Genomic DNA, 22,142 nt, shown 5'->3' with positions numbered 1-22,142 from the left:
CTTAACCTACCATAATAATAACTTGCCTTACGCTGGCCTAACCTAACCTAACGTTCCCAGGTTGCATTAGGGTAGGGTTTTTTTTTTTTTTTAGGTTAAGGTGGGGAAAGGATGGAAGGCATGCTGGGGCTCAAGGCACAGCCAGACATGAGGGATGGAGAAGTCACAACATATAGTCGTGGGAGGAAAGGTTGGAAAAGAAGTTTAATGAGTTAAACAGAGGGGGACGACACCCCTTGTTTTACATATTACAGAGTTTGTTGGCTAACTAAGCTAACCTAGGATTGGATGAGGTTGCACAATGGTTACTTTGGTAGACAATGACTCATTAGATTTTATAATTACAAGTTTATTAACATCTTATACTGTATTACGTTATGGATTCACTAGATTGTGACTTGTTAAATGTGAACTTATATCATCTAAGTTTTAATCTAAAGTGGATCACTGTGGTGAACATAGATGGGTCGCGGGTTGGGTTGTTGTAGTGTGGACAGACTGATTTGATTTTGCCGCTTACAGCGGCTACTTTATTGTGCACCCCACACTCATCCTGTGAGCTGTAGCGCAAAAGGATTACAGAGTAGAGTTTACAACGGGCCATAATAATTAACCCCCGTTGTCAGGATATTATGGCACTGCATGTTACACGGTATTTCAATTACATTATTTGCTTAGTTCTATTCATAAAGACGCCGGGACCACCAGGTGTGGGGTCGCCCTCAGTTGATGTCTTCCCCGCGTAGGTGGTCTGGGCTGTGAGGGTCGTCCAGGAGCTTGTCCCGTACCTTCTTTCCTAGGCTATGGAACCTGACGTTGAAGGGGACTGTTTTATTTCTTAGGTGGAAGGTTTCCACTGTCTCCTGGTCGGGTGGCGCTTGGCCACTGGCTGACCTCAAACACTTGTTTTGGAAGCTCTGTCGTTGTTGTAGTCACTCTATATCTGTGCCAAAGTTAATGCTTTCATCATAAAATGCACAATTGTTTGGCTATGCCGCTGTACTAAGAGGACGGAGGAGAGGTTCAATGTCAGGGATAGTGCGTATCAGGTAGTTCCAGCAATGTTTGACTCCGTGGGTGAATGCAGCAAACGCCGCATTTGGCTTAGTCTTTCCTTTTTCCACTCGTTTACTCTTCAGTTACATATTTGGTCTTAAAATCATTCATGGCGATTACTGAGCATAGGTATTCTTGGCCTGCGTTTGTTATTTTCACCTCACTCTGGTAAAGACCTCTATAGATCGGTCGTGATATTTTGGCAGTACAGTGTAGAATGATGTTGCCAGGTGCCGCCATCTTTTGATATCCTCCACAGATTGACCTAGTGCATACATTGCCATGGTAACTGGGTCCCCATGCGTCGTTCCCTCGGTGAACTTTATGGCGGTATCTCCTCTTAGGACCTCGAAGCTTGTTCTATAGTGGTCTATCGGATTTCTGTAGGTATTTTCTACATATTTTGCATAGCTTGGACACCTGATCTTGATGTTGTGCATTGTATCATTACCAGTTGAGTACGTTGTAAGCAGCAATACAGTCTCATAGCCATGGTGCTCAAAAATCTGTCTCATGGTGTGAATGGTAGCTTCCCCATCAGCCTGGTGCTCAGTACATATTTGCAGGTTCTTTGTTGCTGCCCTGACATAATCTTTGATCACCTTCGCTATACATTTACCAATAACTGACCTTAACAGTTCCATCACCCATATACAATCGGTCTACATCCTGGATTTTTGTCCACAGGGATGAAGTGGCTGGCTGTTAGAGCTTGTAGGAGTTGACAGCAGGAGGTTGTCAGCTTTTTTTGCGAGGGTGGCAATGGCGTAGCAGATGTCACTTTCTGCTTTGCCAAACTTGATGACTCTCCTTCCACTGACATCCAGGCCTAATGGTTCATGCCCTCATTAGGTCTTTAGTGCTATTTTCCAACACCATCTTCATTTGCAGGAGGGTGTTTATCCTTTACCAAACTGCCTCGCCCAATCGTCGGAGCCTTTTCTTGTCTCCTAAAATGTTTAGTCTCTCCTGTAGTGTTCTTGCCTCACTGGAGTGATCATAAATTTCCCTCTTCTGCAACCTTTCGCCATTGGTGTCACATTCCCCTTGTGGTTAATTTTTTAGTCTGTTCTCTGGCAGAAGAGATGGGATATTGTTGCTAGTATGTGGAGGATTGGTGGGGTTTAGGGAAATGTCGAAAATGTACTTTATGTATGAATCATTTTTTGGGTGGCCCCACATTTTGGTGGTTCAAAAAAGTTTGTTGAGGTCCACCAGCCAATTTCTGAGTAGGCTTCATTAACTCGTACGTCTGCCACTTCACCCTACATGTCCTCTCCATTTTGATGACTGCCTGTCTGTCATTCTCCTTGGGTACATCTCCCCTGTTTAGTGCAGCACTTCTTGGCTCTTCGTTGTCAATCTGAGTGGATTAACTTCCTGTATTATCATTCAGGGTGACATCTGCTGGTGTTATCTGGATAGTATCCTCTACTACTATTCTTAGTACTAATAAAGATCTTTAACAACTACTACTACTACTGCAGCTACTACCACTACTAAGTCTACAACCACTACTACTACTACTCTCCCCCTATAGCCACACCTCCGCCACAGTTGTATTGCGTTAATATTAAATATCCTAATACAAAAGTAGATACCCTATCTGTGATGAGTTAGCTAAGCCGCATATCTATGCGGCATTCAGTGACTGTTGCCTCAAAATCAATATGTGCGACTGTTTTCGCCTTTGGGGCCGAAGATCTCGTTTCCCAGAGGCAAAACATGACCTAGGCAGAGAGAAGGACAGTCGACATCTCAACCAGGCTGCAACGTAACTTCTGTGCTGCTGCTTCTGTTCGGATAACACCTCTGCCAGTCTTGCATAGAAACATCTTGCACTTGGTCCCATCCCACCAGAGGCTATGAACACCAGAGGAGTGAAGCTGCCTTGTTCAACATTCTGAACTTTCTCTCCTACGCCCTGTTCTTGTCATTCTTGTTTCTCTTGTGTGCAGCAGCAAGAACTAGGTTACGGTGACATGTGGTAATGGGGTCGAAAAATCATATATCAAAGAAGGCTCGCTGTCCCCGCATCCAGAATCCTCTAGCACTGACGTCCACACGGGCTTCATTGGAAATGTTTGAAGTCCTGTGATGGAGATTCTCACCGTCCAATGGAAGGAGAGTAGGTTCCACCATGACATCATGGCAGATTTCCTTTAACATGTTTGCTGTGAGATCCCTTACTTCGTCATGCCTCGTACATACGAAGCCCCCTTTCTTACACACCATGGCGTGGTCGATGTCGTAGGGTGAGCCACACACGCAATGGGAGGGCAAACCTTCTACTGGTCAAGCATGCCTTAGAGTAGACCAATAGCATCTGTAAATTCTTGTTCATTAAGAATGAAATCTTTTGCCCTTATCGGTAACGTAGTTAGACAGTTCGAGACGCCCACCTCCTGTGCTGTAGCTACATTTTTTCCCAGCTCTGACAATTGCAGCATCAGTTGTTGACGTTTATCACTTTGAGTGTGCTGCTGTGCTACCGTTCTGTCGAATCTTGTTTAATTCGTTAGTATCCACCTGACTTGCTGTATTCTGAGCTATTATGTGCTCAGTGAGGGCTGCCGTGAGCTTGACAGAGTTCTGATGTTCGGTGGCAGCAAGCTCCACTGGATTAGTCAATCCCATTCCTTCCAGTCTCGGTGGTAATGATGGGGTTAAATAATGGCTTTCACTAGTGTTGGGATAAAAGCGACCCTGATGGTTTCTTCCAGAGGGTGGAGGAGGGGTCCGTTATCAGGGATAGCGCACATCAGGTAATTCCAGCAATGCTTGACTCCATGAGTGAATGCCGCAAAAGCAGCATGTGGCTCAGTTTTAGTGATCTCCGGTTGAGCTTGAATTTCTTTCATACACTCAATTTACCTTTCCCGTTACATAGTCGGTCTTGAAATCGTTTGTGCCGATTACTGCACCTAAATGTTTTTGGTTATCCTTTGTTATTTTGACCTCACTTCCACCGAACACCTCCATTGCCTGTTCATAGTGTTCTGGCTTCACAATGAGGAAGGACTTGCTGGCATTTGGGTGGTACTTTATTTGTGGACCTCGTGATGTTACCAGGTTCCACCACTTTTCGATGTCCTCCACCTTTCCTGCTCCAGTAAGGTCGTCAGCATATGCCACTCGCTTGACATTGGTTGTTTCACAGTTTATTGTGTGTTGGAACACGGATAGACCTATTGTGGACATTTCCATAGCAACAGGATCCCCCTGCTTAGTTCCCTCAGCTGACTGTATGGTGGTATCTCCTCTTTGAGCCTTAAAGCTTGTTATATAGAGGTCTGTCGGGTCCCTGTAGGTGTTTTCAACATACATTGCAAAGCTTGGACAGTTGATCTGGATGTTGTGCAGTTTAGCCTTGCGGTTGATTATGTGATTGTGTTGGAGGCGTCAACCTGGAGTACTGCCTCACAACCACGCTGCTTAAATACCTTTCTCGTGGTGTGAATGGCAGTTTCACCCCTACCTGGTGGCCAGCACACTCCTGCAGGTTCCCTGCAGCTGCTCTTACATCATCAATGGGTGATGGCAGCATTAGGTTGCTAGCTTTCTTGCAAGGGCGGAGGTGGCATTGCAGAGATCACTTACTGCTTCGCCAAACTTGTTAGTGCGGAGGATGATTCTCCACCCATCTGTATCCAGGCCTGAAGGGCCAGCCCCTCCCTGTGTTTTCAGTGCTTTTTTCCACACCGTACCTCTTGTTATTTTCTCGAATATGACTGAATTTGGAGGGATATAGTAATCCGGAAACCTGATGCCTTCCTCTGCACTTGCAGGGGGATGTTTTTCCTTCAGTTGTTTTAAGGTCTCTGTTTATTGGCAGAACACCACCGGAGGATTCCTCTGTGAGAGATCTTACTACCAAAGACACTTTTCCCACACGCATTTTGTTACCTAACATTCTGGAAACATCCTCAGTGGCTTGCTTTCCGTTTCCTGTAGATTTCAGTCTCTTCTGCAGTGTTCTTACTTCACTTAGGAGATCATCAAGAGCCCGTTCTGCCACGTTGTCTGTCTTCTCTTCATTGCAGCCACATTTTCCTTACACTTACTCCTTGCGTGTGTTCTCTGGCAGAATAGATGAGGTATTATTGCCAGTATGTGGAGAGTTATTGGGGCCAGGGTGCTGTCGTGAGTGGAATATTGTGTGAGGCGAGTCATCTCCCGGATTATTTCTCTGGTGGCCCAACATTTTGGTGGTTGAAAGAGGTTAATGGAGACCACCTGACAATTTCTCAGTAGGTTTCTTTGACCCATTTCTCTGCATCTTCCCTCGACATGCCTTTCCAATGTGATGGTTGTCTGTCATTCACCTCGTGCTCTTCTGCTAATGTTGGAGCAGCATTTCTTGGCACTACATTTCCAGACTGAGTGGACTCGCTGCAATCATTCAGGATATCGTCAGGAGGTATTTTCAGGGCGATATCCTCTGCCCAGGGGATTCTGACAGTTGTTCCCCTTCCTGCATCCCACACATTAGCGGTTGTTTCTCACACTTTCACAGTTTGTGCAATTTTGGTTCGGGCTAGAACAGATGCAATGACAGTTACCCAGCATAATGCTCCACTCGTCGAACAACAGGAGAAATTAGTGACTTGGATCTCCACTGTATCTGGTGAGTAGGGTCAGTTATGACCCCTACCACACTACTACTGCTATTTTTTTATCTCGTGTGGCCTCCAACCTCCTCTTTTAGCCAAACCTTCCCAACCATTTTAGTACCTAAATATCCTAATCAAAAAGAAACTACCGTAGCTGACTTAGTTAAGCCGCACACCTATGCAGCATTCAGAGACTGCTGCCTAATAGTCAATACCCGCGACCTTTGTCGGCTTTGGGCCGAAGATCTCGTTCCCCTGAGGCAAAGCAATGTAGACCTAAGCGGAGAGAAGGACAGTCGACATCTCAACCAGGCTGCGATGTAACTTCTTTTGTTCAGATAACACATCGGCCAGTCTTGCCTAGAAACATCTTGCACTGGTCCCATTCCACCAGAGATTGTGAACACCAGGATGAAGCTGCCTTGATCCACATTCTGAATTCTCTTAATATACTCCCTGTTCTTGTCATTCTCGTTCCTCTTGTGTGCAGCCTCAAGAGACAGGTTACGGTGAAATGCGGCCATGGGGTCGAATATCTTGACACCAAAGAAAACTTACTGTCCCTGCGTCCAGCATCCTCGCTAATGCCCACCTGGCCTTCATTAGATGTCCTGTAATGAAGATTCTCACTGTCTAATGGAAGGTGGGTTGGTTCCACAGTGACATATGGTAAATTTTCTTCACTATATTCGTCATGCTTCAAACATGCGAAACCACCCTTCTTTCACACTATTATTACTAGTACAACTACTACTACTACTAAAGACCATTAACCACTTTAGCCACCGTACTTGCCACTTACCTTAGTGGAGGGAGGCACAGGGTCATGGGTCATGAGTTGAGCGATGCAGGGTCTGGTGGGGTCGTTCCCCAGGACCCACATCTTCTTCAGTGTGCCATGAGGGAAGAGAGAGAAGGCCGCCTCAGTTGCCGGGGCCACGTCAGGGTGTACCACGGCCCATCGCGCCTCACTCACATTCAACACGTGCACCAGCTCCTCTGATGAAGGTACACCATGTGATTCTGTATCTCTCTCTATCGCATCTCTATCTCCATCACTGTCCCTCATAATGCCACTGGCCAGACTTTATCTTAGATTGGAGGCGCTTTGTGAGTTGGATGGGAATATTCTATTTTGTAATCTGTATTAAGTATTAAAAGTATAACTATGCAAGAAATGTTAGCATTAAGAGATGGAGGTGGATTGCTTATTTAACATCTCTCTTCTGGCTACTATTGAAAAGTTCTTAGAGCCATTCCAGTAATATTAATACGATGTAAACAAACACAGTTGCCACATGTCACAAAATGCGTCAACCACTGTACCAGCTGGAGCTGAGGCCGACTGTGCATGCCCGAGGTACACACCTGGACTAAGGGAGGGGTTTACGGGCACACAGACAGCCCCGCAGTGAAGTATTGACAACAATATCAGTGGGAAGTCCATGTGTGTTGGCATGAGAAGGAGCACCACCTCTCCCCGTGTCACTCCTGCCTTCGCCAGTCCACCAGACACCCGCGGCACAGCACTACATAGCTCCGAATACTTCCAGTGCTGACGTGTGTCAGCATCCTCCTGAAACAGTAACATAGGAACACACAGATACACAGTGTCTCTGTGCGTCACTACACCTGAATTACCCCCTTGTTTGTGAGACTCCCTGTATGGCAATGACTGAATAGACATCTGCTTTATTTTAAAGCCTGTATCTATATTTTATACCTGAATCTCTTGTTCCTATACCTGTACCTGTGTCTATATCTGTCCTTTATACCTACAGTATGTCTGCACCTTTGTCTGTTCTTATACCTCATACCTGTTTATATCCCTGCATTGTACTGTATATGTACAGCCTCCCACACGTCTACCTGCTACAGTCAGCCTTGTCAATCCTCGTTTTTGAGAGTTGTGAACCACGGGACTATGAACCCGTGTGTGTATATATATATATATATATATATATATATATATATATATATATATATATATATATATATATATATATATATATATATATATATATATATATATATCATGTAGATCCACAATGAAAATGTGGATAAGATAAATCTTGATAAAATCACACAGGGAAAAGGGAAACAATGGAGCACCTTGGCTTTCGTCTTTATTCAAGACATCTTCAGGGGCAACTGAAATACATGGACGGAGAGAGGCTTAAATACACAGGGAGACCTTATTAAACATAAGAACATAAGAAAATAAGGAATCTGCAATAGGCCGGTTGGCCTGTGCATGGCAGCTCCTGTCGAGAGTTACTACCACACTCTATCATCCATGAATCTATCCAGCCTCCCTTTGAAACTTTCCAGCGTTCCAGCACTTACTACAAAGTTGCTAAGCTTGTTCCACTCGTCCACTACCCTATTTATAAACCAGTTCCTTCCTATCTCCCTCCTAAACCTAAACTTATCCAACTTGAATCCGTTGTTCCGAGTCCTATCCTGCTCGGACATTATAAGAACTTTATCTATATCACCTTTATTGATTCCTTTCACCCACTTAAATACTTCTATCATATCTCCCGCACTCTTCGTCTTTCTAGGGAATGCAAGTTTAGTTTCTTTAACCTATCATGATATGGAAGGTTTCTAAGTCCCGGAATCATTTTCGTCATTCTTCGCTGCACCGACTCTAGTGAATTGATATCCATTCTATAATAAGGATACCAGAACCGAACCGCATAATCGAGGTGCGGCCTGACTAGCGCAAGATATAGTTGCAATAAGACCTCTGCACTCTTATTACTTACACTTCTAGATATAAAACTCATACTCTGTTTGCCTTATTTCGAACATTAACGCACTGTTTTCTAGGCCGTAGGTCCGGGCTTACAAGTACCCCTAGGTCTCTTTCACAAGTCTACATGAGGTCAGGTCATAATCATGACATCCACTAATCCGCACACCAACACCAATACACACGCAGAGGAGCTTAAGAGAAAGGGTGACGTGTCTAGTCAAGTTAAGTCAGGTCAAAGATATATGGGACCCACTAAATATCTATCCTTCATCTAACTTCAAGGTTTTCAAAGCATTTTTAACCGTGGGTCACTGACGAATAAGTTATATATCATATTATCAGTTTTGTACTGACCATCACTATGGTTTATGGTAGAGAAAGAGCGAGAGAACGATCCCTCGACAACTGCCAGTGATTGGGAACACAGCTTAGAAGTGTACAAATCATCATGTGTCACAGAAAGACTTATGGTTGAAGCAAGTTTGATAAGGGATTTGAATTCTATAAACCTTAGTGATGGTCAGTACAAAACTGATATGTTAAAGAAATTTCTTTGTCAGTGGCCCACGGTTAAAAATGCTTTAAAAGCATTGGAGTTAGATGTAGGATAGATGATTAGTGGGTCTCATTTATTTTTTACCTAACTTAACTTGACTAGTCACTTCACTCATCCTCTTGAGCTCCTTTGTGTGTGTGTGGTAGTGTTGGTGTGTGGATTAGTGAAAGTCATGTTTATGACCTGACCTCATGTTTAGTAAGGTACTTAAGCCTCTCTCAGTCCATGTAATTCAGTTGCCTCTGGATTCCTTGAGACTGACCACAGCCACAGCGTCGCCGTAAGCAGCCATCGACTCCAGCATGAAGACAGCGTAGTTAACGTTGGGGATGGCAGGCAGAGGTCCCGGTCCATCCCACTCAAGTATACGAGGCTCCGTGCTCCTCCTGCTACCACCATCCTGCTGCTGCTGTTGTTGTCCACTCATCTGCTGGATCTGATAATAATTATTCTTTTATTGAGAGAGAAAAACACAGACAAAAAAATGACCTCTTGAAGTTCAATTAAAAATATAAGTGATATCGATTTCATCATATTGTAGACAGGGCGTTATCGTTAGTCTGGTTGAGATAGCGATTTTTTGATTACACATAATTGTTTCAAATAAGTTCTGGAACTCTTAAGTGGTAGAGCTAATGTAAACACTTCTTTTGGGGTTTTTTATTGTTGAAGCAATTATGTACACAGTCCTGGGCTTAGGGGAGAATATATTGTAAATTCTCTCCAGGAAAGTATCTTGAATACACTTATATACAGTATGTGAACACTTAAGTTAGGTGTTCGCCCCCCTTAACTAGTGGTAAGATTCTAGCCCTCTCCACCGAGCATTAGAGCGATGTTTTGATTAGTCAGGTGACCCCACTCGACTTCGAAGAGAGTTACAAGCTCAGCAGTGGATAACGTCAACAACTGAGTTACAACAACCGAATCATTGTTGAATAATGTAGTGAATAATTCAGTGTTATTCATTTGGATGAATATTTATATAATGCAAAATGTGCTGTTACTTGGTGAAAGGTTTTAGAAAAGTTAAAATAGTGTAATTGTCATGGACACAATGATTGCTGGTCTTTTTTAAACCTGATGATTCATATTATACTCCACACCCGCAAAACATGTGGATAACTGGTAAGTTATCCCTAGGGAGAAATGCGTTTTCCCTCTCTTTAGGTGCTGGCCATTTTCTCCAATATCTCAACGTATATACACAAAGGCTCCTTATCCATAAGTCCCGCCCACTTGGGGAACTAACAGTTGTCAACGTGTATATTCCACTTTTTCCTGGCAAGCTCAATCTCGATTGAGTTTATGTAAATCAACTTAAGAAATTCTCCAGACCCGTGTCAACTGAAGGGTCTAACCCAAAGGCGTTTTACCGCTATGCAAAGTCGAAATTGAAAACGCGAGTAGGAGTATCAGACCTGAGGCTTGAAGATGGTAGTTACGCAGATTCTGACCAGGATAAAGCTGAGGCATTGAACAGCTTCTTTTCCTCAGTGTTCACAAGAGAGGATGCAACTAACCTTCCTGCGTTTGAGGACAGACGGTTCGACACAGCACTGACCCACATTGTGTTCACAGAAGAGGGTATTAGAAATAAACTGTCCAGGCTAAAGGTCCATAAGAGTCCTGGACCTGACATGGTGCATCCTAGAGTGCTAAGGGAGCTGTGCAACGAGCTTGCAGAGCCCCTGAAGATTCTGTTTTGTAAATGCCTGGATGAACAAATGGTCCCCAGTGAATGGAAAGTGGCTTATGTGAGTCCTATCTTCAAGAAGGGCGATAGTCACTCCACGAACAACTATAGACCGGTGAGCCTGACCAGCATAATATGTAAAGTACTTGAGAGTATTATCAGAGATGCAGCGATGGAACATCTACTACGAAACAACCTTGTAAAAGATTGCCAACACGGTTTTATGCCGGGGCGCTCTTGCTTGACACAATTGCTCAAGGTATTGGATATTTGGACCCATATTCTAGAACGGGGTGGTAATATCGACAATATTTACCTAGATTTCGCCAAGGCTTTCGACAGTGTACCCCACGAAAGGCTGAAAATCAAACTGGAAGGGTACGGAATTCGGGGAAATGTCCAAGCGTGGATAGAAGACTTTCTACATGACCGCAAGTAATGTGTGGTGATTAATGGCACGAAATCGTCATCTGTACCTGTAACAAGTGGGGTACCGCAGGGTAGTGTATTGGGCCAGCTGTTGTTTGTTTGTTTCATAAATGATATGCCTGACGTTGTACACTCCTCCATACAAATGTTTGCCGATGATGGCAAGTTTTTTCGGGAAATTAAGAACCAAGCGGACTGTGAAGAGCTGCAGAAGGACCTCTGTGGGCTCCAGGAATGGTCGAAGGAATGGCTGCTGAGATTCAATGTCACGAAGTGTAAGAGGATGCACCTGGGGCGTACCAACGGTAAGGAGGCGTACCATCTGTCCCAACGGGATGAAGAAAATGTACTAGTTGAGACTGTGTGTGAGAAGGACCTAGGTGTGTATGTTGACAATGAGCTAAAGTTCTCGGGCCATTGTGAGAAGAAGGTAAATCAGGCAAATAAATTATTGGGTCTTATAAGAAGGTCGTTCAGATATCTAGACGGTCCGTCCCTCGTGACGATCTTCAGGAGTGAAGTGCTTCCCCATCTGGAGTACTGTCACCCCATCTGGTCCCCGAGATATGCTAGGGACTGTCAGTTGGTTGAAAATGTTCAAAGGAGGGCCACCAAACTGGTGCCTGCACTTCGGCACCTCAGCTACCCTGAGAGATTGGAGCGCCTGAACTTGCCTAGCTTATACTACAGACGGGCAAGGGGGGACCTAGTTGAGGTTTATAAGCATCTCAGGGGGCACTACTCAGTTGAGTGTCCTTACTTGGAGCTGGCGGACGCTCGCCCCACAAGGGGTCACAGCTCAAGATTGAAGAAGCCGCAAGTCCAGAAAACCGTGAGGGCAAACTTTTTCGGACTGAGGGTTGTAAACTCTTGGAACAATCTACCAGAGAGTGTTGTGACGGCACCGAGTGTGAGCTCTTTCAAGAGAAGACTTGACCAACACTGGAGCGGGTTCAGGTACATTCAGGAGCCGGTGCATGCCCAGTATTTGCCAACAGTGCGTGACAGAGACGTGACCGATCGCCCGGGCGGCTAGCGAGCCAACCTTTTGGTGAAGAATATAAAGGAAAAGAGACGTGACCGATCGCCCAAGCGGCTAACAAGCCGATCAGTGGCGAAGAGGATAAAAGTAAAAGAATGTGTAGCAGTTGATTTGAATGTAATTTCTGTCATTGCGTGGGTAGCCACCTCTGGCAACTCATGCTGTATATAAGCCTGTGCGAGAAGGAGAAACGTCCCTTCCAGTGACGTTCTCCAAATTATCCCAGGTATGTGAGAGAGTGTTCCTCGCCGATATAGTCATTCAGTTTAATTTAGTCAATTTTGTGAATATCAGTGTTCATGTTGTGACAGTGAAATTGTCCTTTACCCAGTGTGAGAAGTACTATAACGTAAATGTCGTCTGTCGTTGCTAGACGAAAGATTGTTTGTGATTGAGTCATCATCATCCCTTCCAGTGATGTTCTCCAAATTATCCCAGGTCCAGTGTGTGGGTTAGTTGAACACCCCACCGGCTGACGGGGGTCGGTAGCTACCAAACAGTTAGCTGTTTTGCACGATGTCGCTGATTCGGCAGGATTAAACTGCTCCAGTCCGCCTCCGGGGAACTAGACCCCAGACTCTCTCAATGTCAGACTACAACCAACCATAACAGCGATCTTCATTTGTTGAGACGCTAGTGTTATGCCCTGGGACACTCCAGACAGTTATTTGGTCCACTGTATTTGTTATATATGATTGGGGATAATTAACCGAAATATAATTATCCCATGTTGGGTAGTGAATCCATAAAAATTGTTAGTATCAGTAATAACGTGTTATGTGTTGTGAGTGCATCCTCCATATGTACTACCAACAGTTCTAGTGAAGGTACCATATGTAAGCTTGTCCTGTAGCTGTATGTAATGTAATGTACCACCAGTAATGTTGTAAGAAGCAAGAGTATCTACTTGGACTTGTCGATGAGTAAAGCCAAGGAGTTCAACCTTGTAGTTGTATGTTAATGACATCTTGTACCTAATTTAATTTCGTATTAATAAACCATTTCTTAGAGTATATTAGGGGTATTATTTTCCCTCAGTATCCACCTTTATTTTTGTCCAATGACTTGATACCAGAATTACAGTACCCAGGTGCCCTAACCCTCGCCATGCTACCAAAGGTCTGAGGTGATGAAGTAACTATGACATGAAATAATTAGACAGAACAAATGAAGGAAATAAGACAAAGAAAGAAGTATGAAAAAAGAATATAAGGGATAAAAAGAGAAAACCCCCGCCCTTATATAATACCAAACCAGTGGGAAGACATGCTTATTGTCGGACTCATTTACAAATCACATAACTGTAGTTTTTAGTCATGGAAACTTGAAACTTTTGATAGACAACGAAACGCTGCTTAATTCTAGCCAACTATTTGTCATGGTAGACTTTAATTATAGCGAAATAGACTGGAGGACTGAAATTACACCAAGTGAAGTTAATAATTCTACAACTCTTTTTGTAGGAACTCTGAGAGACAGTTTGCTATTCTAACATGTTAAAGATCCGACTCACTATAGAGGTGAACAAATACCCAAACAGGTGGACCTCATCATCACTAACTCGGAGAGTGTGGTGGCCAAGTTGGAACATTTATCTCCCGTTAGCACTGCCATCACGAGGATCACCAAGAAGCGTTTATACATGAACCAAGCACCTCGTGACAATGTTAGGAAGATATCTAAGAGTTTCAAGAGATGGGTCACCACTAATGACAATCAGGAGAGAATAATGTAATAGCCCAGCAGAATCTCATTGAACCTAATTTGGGAGTATTTACAACGTTTTCGGCTGATTCTCCATATTTGACTTATTCTGAACATAAATCAATCGGGTGACGGATTGGAACTCTCGGGGGAAACTTTTGTATTGGCGAAAAATAAAATGGCTGCTATCAACCCCCCTGAAAAATCCAAAATTGGTCATAACTTTATTAATATTACACCTGGAGACTTGATTATGGTTCAAACACCACATTTGGAGTGACCAGGGATCACATGAAACTACTTCTAATGGGTTAGTTTATGTCGGCCATCTTGAATTACAAAATGGCCACCACCAGCACTCTGAAAATCATACGCTCGACCATAAGTTCTCCAATAGAGACTTGATTTTGATGACTATAACCATGTTTTCAATGACAAGGAGTTTGTGGGAATTAATGTGGTGTTGGATTGCATTAGGATGGAGGTGAGAAGGGAAACTCACTTTGGCATATTCTCTCTCTCTCTTAGACCACGGTAGGACGCCACCCTCCGGAAGGCTCCACATTGTCTAACTGTAGTGCATTAAGGTAGACCACATTTTTGGTTTTGCCATTAGCAGCAAGTATGTACAGATTTTTGCCAGTTCCCACTCTGGAGCATCCAACATAGAACTGTCCATGAGAGAAGCAAGGAAACACCAGGTGTAGGCCAACCATCTTTAGGGACTGTCCCTGGCTTTTGTAGATGGTCATGGCAAAGCTCACTTTAACCGGGAACTGAAGTCGCTTGAACTCAAATGGCAGGTCAGTGGTGATGAGAGGTATCCTTGGTATAAAAACGTCCAATCCTTTAGCTTTTCCTGTCAGTATTAAAGCTTCCAGTACATGTGGCATCATGTTCTTCACCACCAGTCTTGTGCCATTGCGGAGGATTGGTGGTTCAAGATTTCTTAAGAGCATTATAGGAGTTCTAATCTTGAGAGTGAGGTGGTGAGGAGGCATTCCAGCAGGCTCCAAAGAATCAAGGAATTCTGCAAGGTACTGGACTGCTTGGTCCTGGTCGATTACTGTATCAACAGATTTGAATGAGGTCTCACTGCCTGGAAGCTGTCTAAGTAGAGTCATGTTGATTTCAGCCACTGTTTCATTCTTTGGTGCAAGAATTGCGCGTTACGCAGCCACTTGTGATCCTTGTAGTGGTGGATAATGTTTGGGTAGACCATGTTAGTGAGCTCAGTTGAGGACTTTACGACATTTCCATGCGGACACAAAAAGAAACACACACACACAAACAAACAGGCATACTTCTTTGTTATATATAGATAAAGATATAGAAGATAGATCATCACTACATATAACACCCTCCATCATCACTACATATAAAACCAGCCATCATCACTACATATAACACCACCCATCATCACTACATATAACACCACCCATCATCACTACATATAACACCCTCCATCATCACTACATATAACACCCTCCATCATCACTACATATAACACCAGCCATCATCACTACATATAACACCCTCCATCATCACTACATATAACACCAGCCATCATCACTACATATAACACCACCCATCATCACTACATATAACACCATCCATCATCACTACATATAACAACACCCATCATCACTACATATAACCATCCATCATCACTACATATAACACCACCCATCATCACTACATATAACACCATCCATCATCACTACATATAACACCACCCATCATCACTACATATAACACCACCCATCATCACTACATATAACACCACCCATCATCACTACATATAACACCACCCATCATCACTACATCCATCATCACTACATATAACATCCATCATCACTACATATCATATCACTACATATAACAACATCCATAATCACTACATATAACACCTCCATCATCACTACATATAACAACATCCATCATCACTACATATAACAACATCCATAATCACTACATATAACATCAGCCATCATCACTACATATAACACCCTCCATCATCACTACAGATAACACCACCCATCATCGCTACATATAACACCATCCATCATCACTACATATAACACCCTCCATCATCACTACAGATAACACCACCCATCATAACTACATATAACACCATCCATCATCACTACATATAACAACATCCATCATCACTACATATAACAACATCCATAATCACTACATATAACATCAGCCATCATCACTACATATAACACCCTTCATCATCACTACAGATAACACCACCCATCATCGCTACATATAACACCATCCATCATCACTACATATAACACCCTCCATCATCACTACAGATAACACCACCCATCATAACTACATATAACACCATCCATCATCACTACATATAACACCATCCATCATCACTACATATAACACCATCCATCATCACTACAGATAACACCACCCATCATCACTACATATAACACCATCCATCATCACTACATATAACACCATCCATCATCACTACATATAACATCATCCATCATCACTACATATAACACCCTCCATCATCACTACATATAAAACCAGCCATCATCACTACATATAACACCCTCCATCATCACTACATATAACACCATCCATCATCACTACATATAACATCATCCATCATCACTACATATAACACCATCCATCATCACTACATATAACACCATCCATCATCACTACATATAACACCACCCATCATCACTACATATAACACCATCCATCATCACTACATATAACACCACCCATCATCACTACATATAACACCCTCCATCATCACTACATATAACATCATCCATCATCACTACATATAACACCACCCATCATCACTACATATAACACCACCCATCACCACTACATATAACATCATCCATCATCACTACATATAAAACCACCCATCATCACTACATATAACACCACCCATCATCACTACATATAACACCATCCATCATCACTACATATAACACCACCCATCATCACTACATATAACATCATCCATCATCACTACATATAAAACCACCCATCATCACTACATATAACATCATCCATCATCACTACATATAACACCACCCATCATCACTACATATAACACCACCCATCATCACTACATATAACACCACCCATCATCACTACATATAACAACATCCATAATCACTACATATAACATCAGCCATCATCACTACATATAACACCCTCCATCATCACTACATATAACACCCTCCATCATCACTACATATAACAACATCCATAATCACTACATATAACACCACCCATCATCACTACATATAACATCAGCCATCATCACTACATATAACACCCTCCATCATCACTACATATAACAACATCCATAATCACTACATATAACACCACCCATCATCACTACATATAACACCATCCATCATCACTCCATATAACACCATCCATCATCACTACAGATCGGTAAAGTAGTTTCCAAGATTCTCGTGCGGACAAACAAACAAACAGACAAACAGACAGGCATACTTCTTTGTTTTATATAGATAAAGATATAGAAGATAGATCATCACTACATATAAAACCAGCCATCATCACTACATATAACACCATCCATCATCACTACATATAACACCATCCATCATCACTACATATAAAACCAGCCATCATCACTACATATAACACCCTCCATCATCACTACATATAACAACATCCATAATCACTACATATAACACCCTCCATCATCACTACATATAACAACATCCAACATCACTACATATAAAAACATCCATAATCACTACATATAACATCAGCCATCATCACTACATATAACACCCTCCATCATCACTACAGATAACACCACCCATCATCGCTACATATAACACCATCCATCATCACTACATATAACACCCTCCATCATCACTACAGATAACACCACCCATCATAACTACATATAACACCATCCATCACTAACATATAACACCATCCATCATCACACATATAACATCCATCATCATCATCCATCATCACTATATAACACCCATCATCATCAATCACACTACATATAACACCATCCATCATCACTACATATAACACCACATATCACTACATATAACCATCCATCATCACCATATAACATCATCCATCATCACATATAACACCCATCATCACTACATATAACACCATCCATCATCACTACATATACACCATCCATCATCACTACATATAACACCATCCATCATCACTACATATAACACCATCCATCATCACTACATATAACAACATCCATCATCACTACATATAACACCACCCATCATCACTACCACCCATCATCACTACATATAACACCATCCATCATCACTACATATAACACCATCCATCATCACTACATATAACACCATCCATCATCACTACATATAAAACCACCCATCATCACTACATATAACACCACCCATCATCACTACATATAACACCATCCATCATCACTACATATAACACCACCCATCATCACTACATATAACATCATCCATCATCACTACATATAAAACCACCCATCATCACTACATATAACATCATCCATCATCACTACATATAACACCACCCATCATCACTACATATAACACCACCCATCATCACTACATATAACACCACCCATCATCACTACATATAACAACATCCATAATCACTACATATAACATCAGCCATCATCACTACATATAACACCCTCCATCATCACTACATATAACACCCTCCATCATCACTACATATAACAACATCCATAATCACTACATATAACACCACCCATCATCACTACATATAACATCAGCCATCATCACTACATATAACACCCTCCATCATCACTACATATAACAACATCCATAATCACTACATATAACACCACCCATCATCACTACATATAACATCAGCCATCATCACTACATATAACACCCTCCATCATCACTACATATAACAACATCCATAATCACTACATATAACACCACCCATCATCACTACATATAACACCATCCATCATCACTCCATATAACACCATCCATCATCACTACAGATCGGTAAAGTAGTTTCCAAGATTCTCGTGCGGACAAACAAACAAACAGACAAACAGACAGAGCTAAGATGTCCCCACACACAACGCTTCCGTGACGCCTGCTGGACCACCACTCCACGACCCCCTGAGGGAGACACGATGATCCTCCCCATACTGCCCAGATATTATGTAAATAACATTGATTATGTGTTAAAGGAATAACCTACCTTCCTTAGGCTTTAGTAAGCCCCTTTATAATATTTATACTGTATATACTTGTCACACTTACCAGATGCTTCTGGAGTCATTATACAGGGGTACCTAGTGACAGCACTAGGATCCCGCTTCCTCTATCAAGGAATAAACAATTGAAATTGAAATTGAATTGAACAGACAGACTTCTATATTATATATAATATACATATATATATATATATATATATATATATATATATATATATATATATATATATATATATATATATATATATATATATATATATATATATATATTTTTACGAACCACGCCATTTATTGTCCTGATCTACCTACCCAGCACTACGAACCACGCCATTTATTGTCCTGATCTACCTACCCAGCACCACGAGCAACGCCATCTAGGGACGATACCCGATTATGACTACTCTTAGTTACCACTCCGGGGTTTCCCTTCTCCATATCCTGGTTGTTGGGTCACCTCCTCCAAGTTTTCCTCATCAGCTCCAGTTCGATGAGAGTTCAGTTCACTCTGGGAAGTGACCACAGGATCACCTATCCTGGAAACCTACGGCACAGTGACTACCTACCGTCTTCTACAATACTCAGCCTTACTCGTCAGCCATCTCAGCACTGCACTTAAGTATCTGTTATCTTATATTGCCTCCCACCTCCACCTTGCTTCAAAATTGTTGTATGTTGTATAAATATGTATATACTGTTAATGTTTAGGTTAAGTATGGTTAAGGGTAAATTATAGAAAGCTGAATATTTTGTTAAGGAATTTATGGTACTTAATTATACACAACAAAAACTCTCATCCTTTGTCTACCCTTTTATAGTCCGATTGTCTTTGCTTTTTATTGTTGTTGCCTGTTGGGATCTGGGTAGACTTTTAACTATATTCTAAATCCCCAACTCGTAACAATATATATATATATATATTTCATTAGCCCAATAAACACGCTGACTTCTACATACAATCAACACCTCAACCCGCCAGGATTCGAACCCACGGCCCACGAGCCCATGACTATGACCGGGGAACGTTACCTCTGGACCACCAGGATACTAAAAGCAGTCCTAGACTCGGTTATATTTCACACACAAAGCCTGTTCAACGAGCTTATATACACAGAATACATACATGCATACATACATACATACATACATACATACATACATACATACATACATACATACATACATACATACATACATACATCCTTGACCACCGAAGGGTCAAGACGTACCTGGCGCTCCTCTCTGAGCAGCCAGGTCAACTGTTAAGTTGGCCCATACCAACCCCCTCCCCTGAACCACTTCTCCCCACCGGAATATCAACAAGTTCTCGCCAGAAGTTACAATTTCATTTAGGAAAGGAATGGAACCAGTGTTAAACAGAGGTGAACATTGGTGAACAGTGCTTAAGTCAGTGAGAACAACTCAACAGTAACAGTCGTACTCAAGTTAACCTTCACACAGTGAGGTCCCAGGTACCCAGTGATAACGGCCCGTGAGACCCAACAACCAGCGATGTGTTAATCCGTCTACGATAGGAAGGCCTGGGGCCACACCTCACTCATATAACACCATCTGTGAGGGAATTACTACACCACGTCAAGTCCCTCATAACACCATCTGTGAGGGAATTACTACACCACGTGATGCCCCTCATAACACCATCTGTGAAGGAGTTACTACACCACGTCAAGTCCCTCATAACACCATCTGTGAGGGAATTACTACACCACGTGAGGTCCCTCATAACACCATCTGTGAGGAAATTACTACACCACGTGATACCCCTCATAACACCATCTGTGAGGGAATTACTACACCACGTCAGGCCCCTCATAACACCATCTGTGAGGGAATTACCACACCACGTCAGGTCCCTCATAACACCATCTGTGAGGGAATTCGTACACCACGTGATGCCCCTCATAACACCATCTGTGAGGGAGTTACTACACCACGTGAGGCCCCTCGTAACACCATTTATGAGGGAATTACTACACCACGTGAGGCCCCTCGTAACACCATCTGTGAGGGAATTACTACACGTGAGGCCCCTCATAACACCATCTGTGAGGGAAATACTACACCACATCAGGTCCCTCATAACACCATCTGAGGGAACTGCTACACCACATAGGTCCCTCCTAACACCATCTGGGAGAGAGTTACTACACTACGTGTTTCCTGTTCAACACCTACATTAATCTGAATGTTCACTGTATGTTCCTTTACCTATCTCTAATGAAGGCTTTTGTTAAACCACCAATGTATGTAATAAGTCATTTACGTCCAATGTATATTTTCAGCCTTCGGGCTGCAGAACTTTTTCAATAAACCGTTAATTATTATTATTATTATTATTATTACATACACATTATATAACCATACACAGTTCACATACAGTATAAATACATACAGCCACCTCTGGTTGCCACCAGGTAAATAATTATCTCAGTGAACGAAACATTCTGTTCTGCGGATAAATTTCTAAAATATGTCACCAGTTGTTCGGTTCTTCATCATCAACGCACTGCTTATTATTAACTACCTAGAAAAAAATTATTATCCATTTGAATTTCACCTTAAGATTAACCGCTATAACCTTACCTAACCAAACCTAACCTAACCTATCCTCCCAGCTTGCGTTACTGGATAAACCATCAGATGAAATAAGTAGTTATCTTCAGCGTATAGAAAGAAAAACAAACTCCTGCTCTATAGTTATTTCAACTCACTTCTGTGAAGAGGAGTAAGTGATGGTGTGCGAGATGACGGTGTAACAGCGAGGTAAGACTGACTGCCTGTGTGTGTCAGGAAGGGGTGCCGAACAGGGGTGGACTGCCACGGTGTTGGTGGGTGAATGGTGCGCCTCACTCTGTCTCTCTCAGCCTTGACACAAGCACGAGAAACTAGATTTTATATTAAGATTCATTACATCCATCTTTAAACTTATCTAGAGATAATTATTAGTCATACTACTTATAGTCGATGGTGATGTTACGTTAACTTTTCC

The 22,142-nt window shown here is 42.3% G+C and overlaps 1 protein-coding gene across 1 annotated transcript; it reads right to left on the bottom strand.

Moving 5' to 3' along the window:
• Nucleotides 1-2,200: 2,200 nt before the first annotated feature.
• On the bottom strand, nucleotides 2,201-22,011 carry LOC121879355 (4-coumarate--CoA ligase-like 5). Its single transcript, XM_042385955.1, has 5 exons — nucleotides 21,865-22,011; nucleotides 9,249-9,422; nucleotides 7,038-7,245; nucleotides 6,472-6,668; nucleotides 2,201-2,419 (listed from the first exon to the last, which is right to left on the bottom strand). Exons 2-5 carry the CDS (start codon nucleotides 9,411-9,413, stop codon nucleotides 2,216-2,218), a joined length of 774 nt encoding a protein of 257 aa, XP_042241889.1. The 5' UTR covers nucleotides 9,414-9,422; nucleotides 21,865-22,011; the 3' UTR covers nucleotides 2,201-2,215.
• Between the last annotated feature and the right edge of the window lie 131 nt (nucleotides 22,012-22,142).

The sequence above is a fragment of the Homarus americanus genome, unplaced genomic scaffold (genome assembly GCF_018991925.1).
Source record: "Homarus americanus isolate GMGI-L3 unplaced genomic scaffold, GMGI_Hamer_2.0 scaffold16894, whole genome shotgun sequence".
NCBI lineage: Eukaryota > Metazoa > Arthropoda > Malacostraca > Decapoda > Nephropidae > Homarus > Homarus americanus.
Note: the sequence above shows the minus strand (reverse complement) of the source record. Positions and strands in the feature narration are given on the sequence as shown.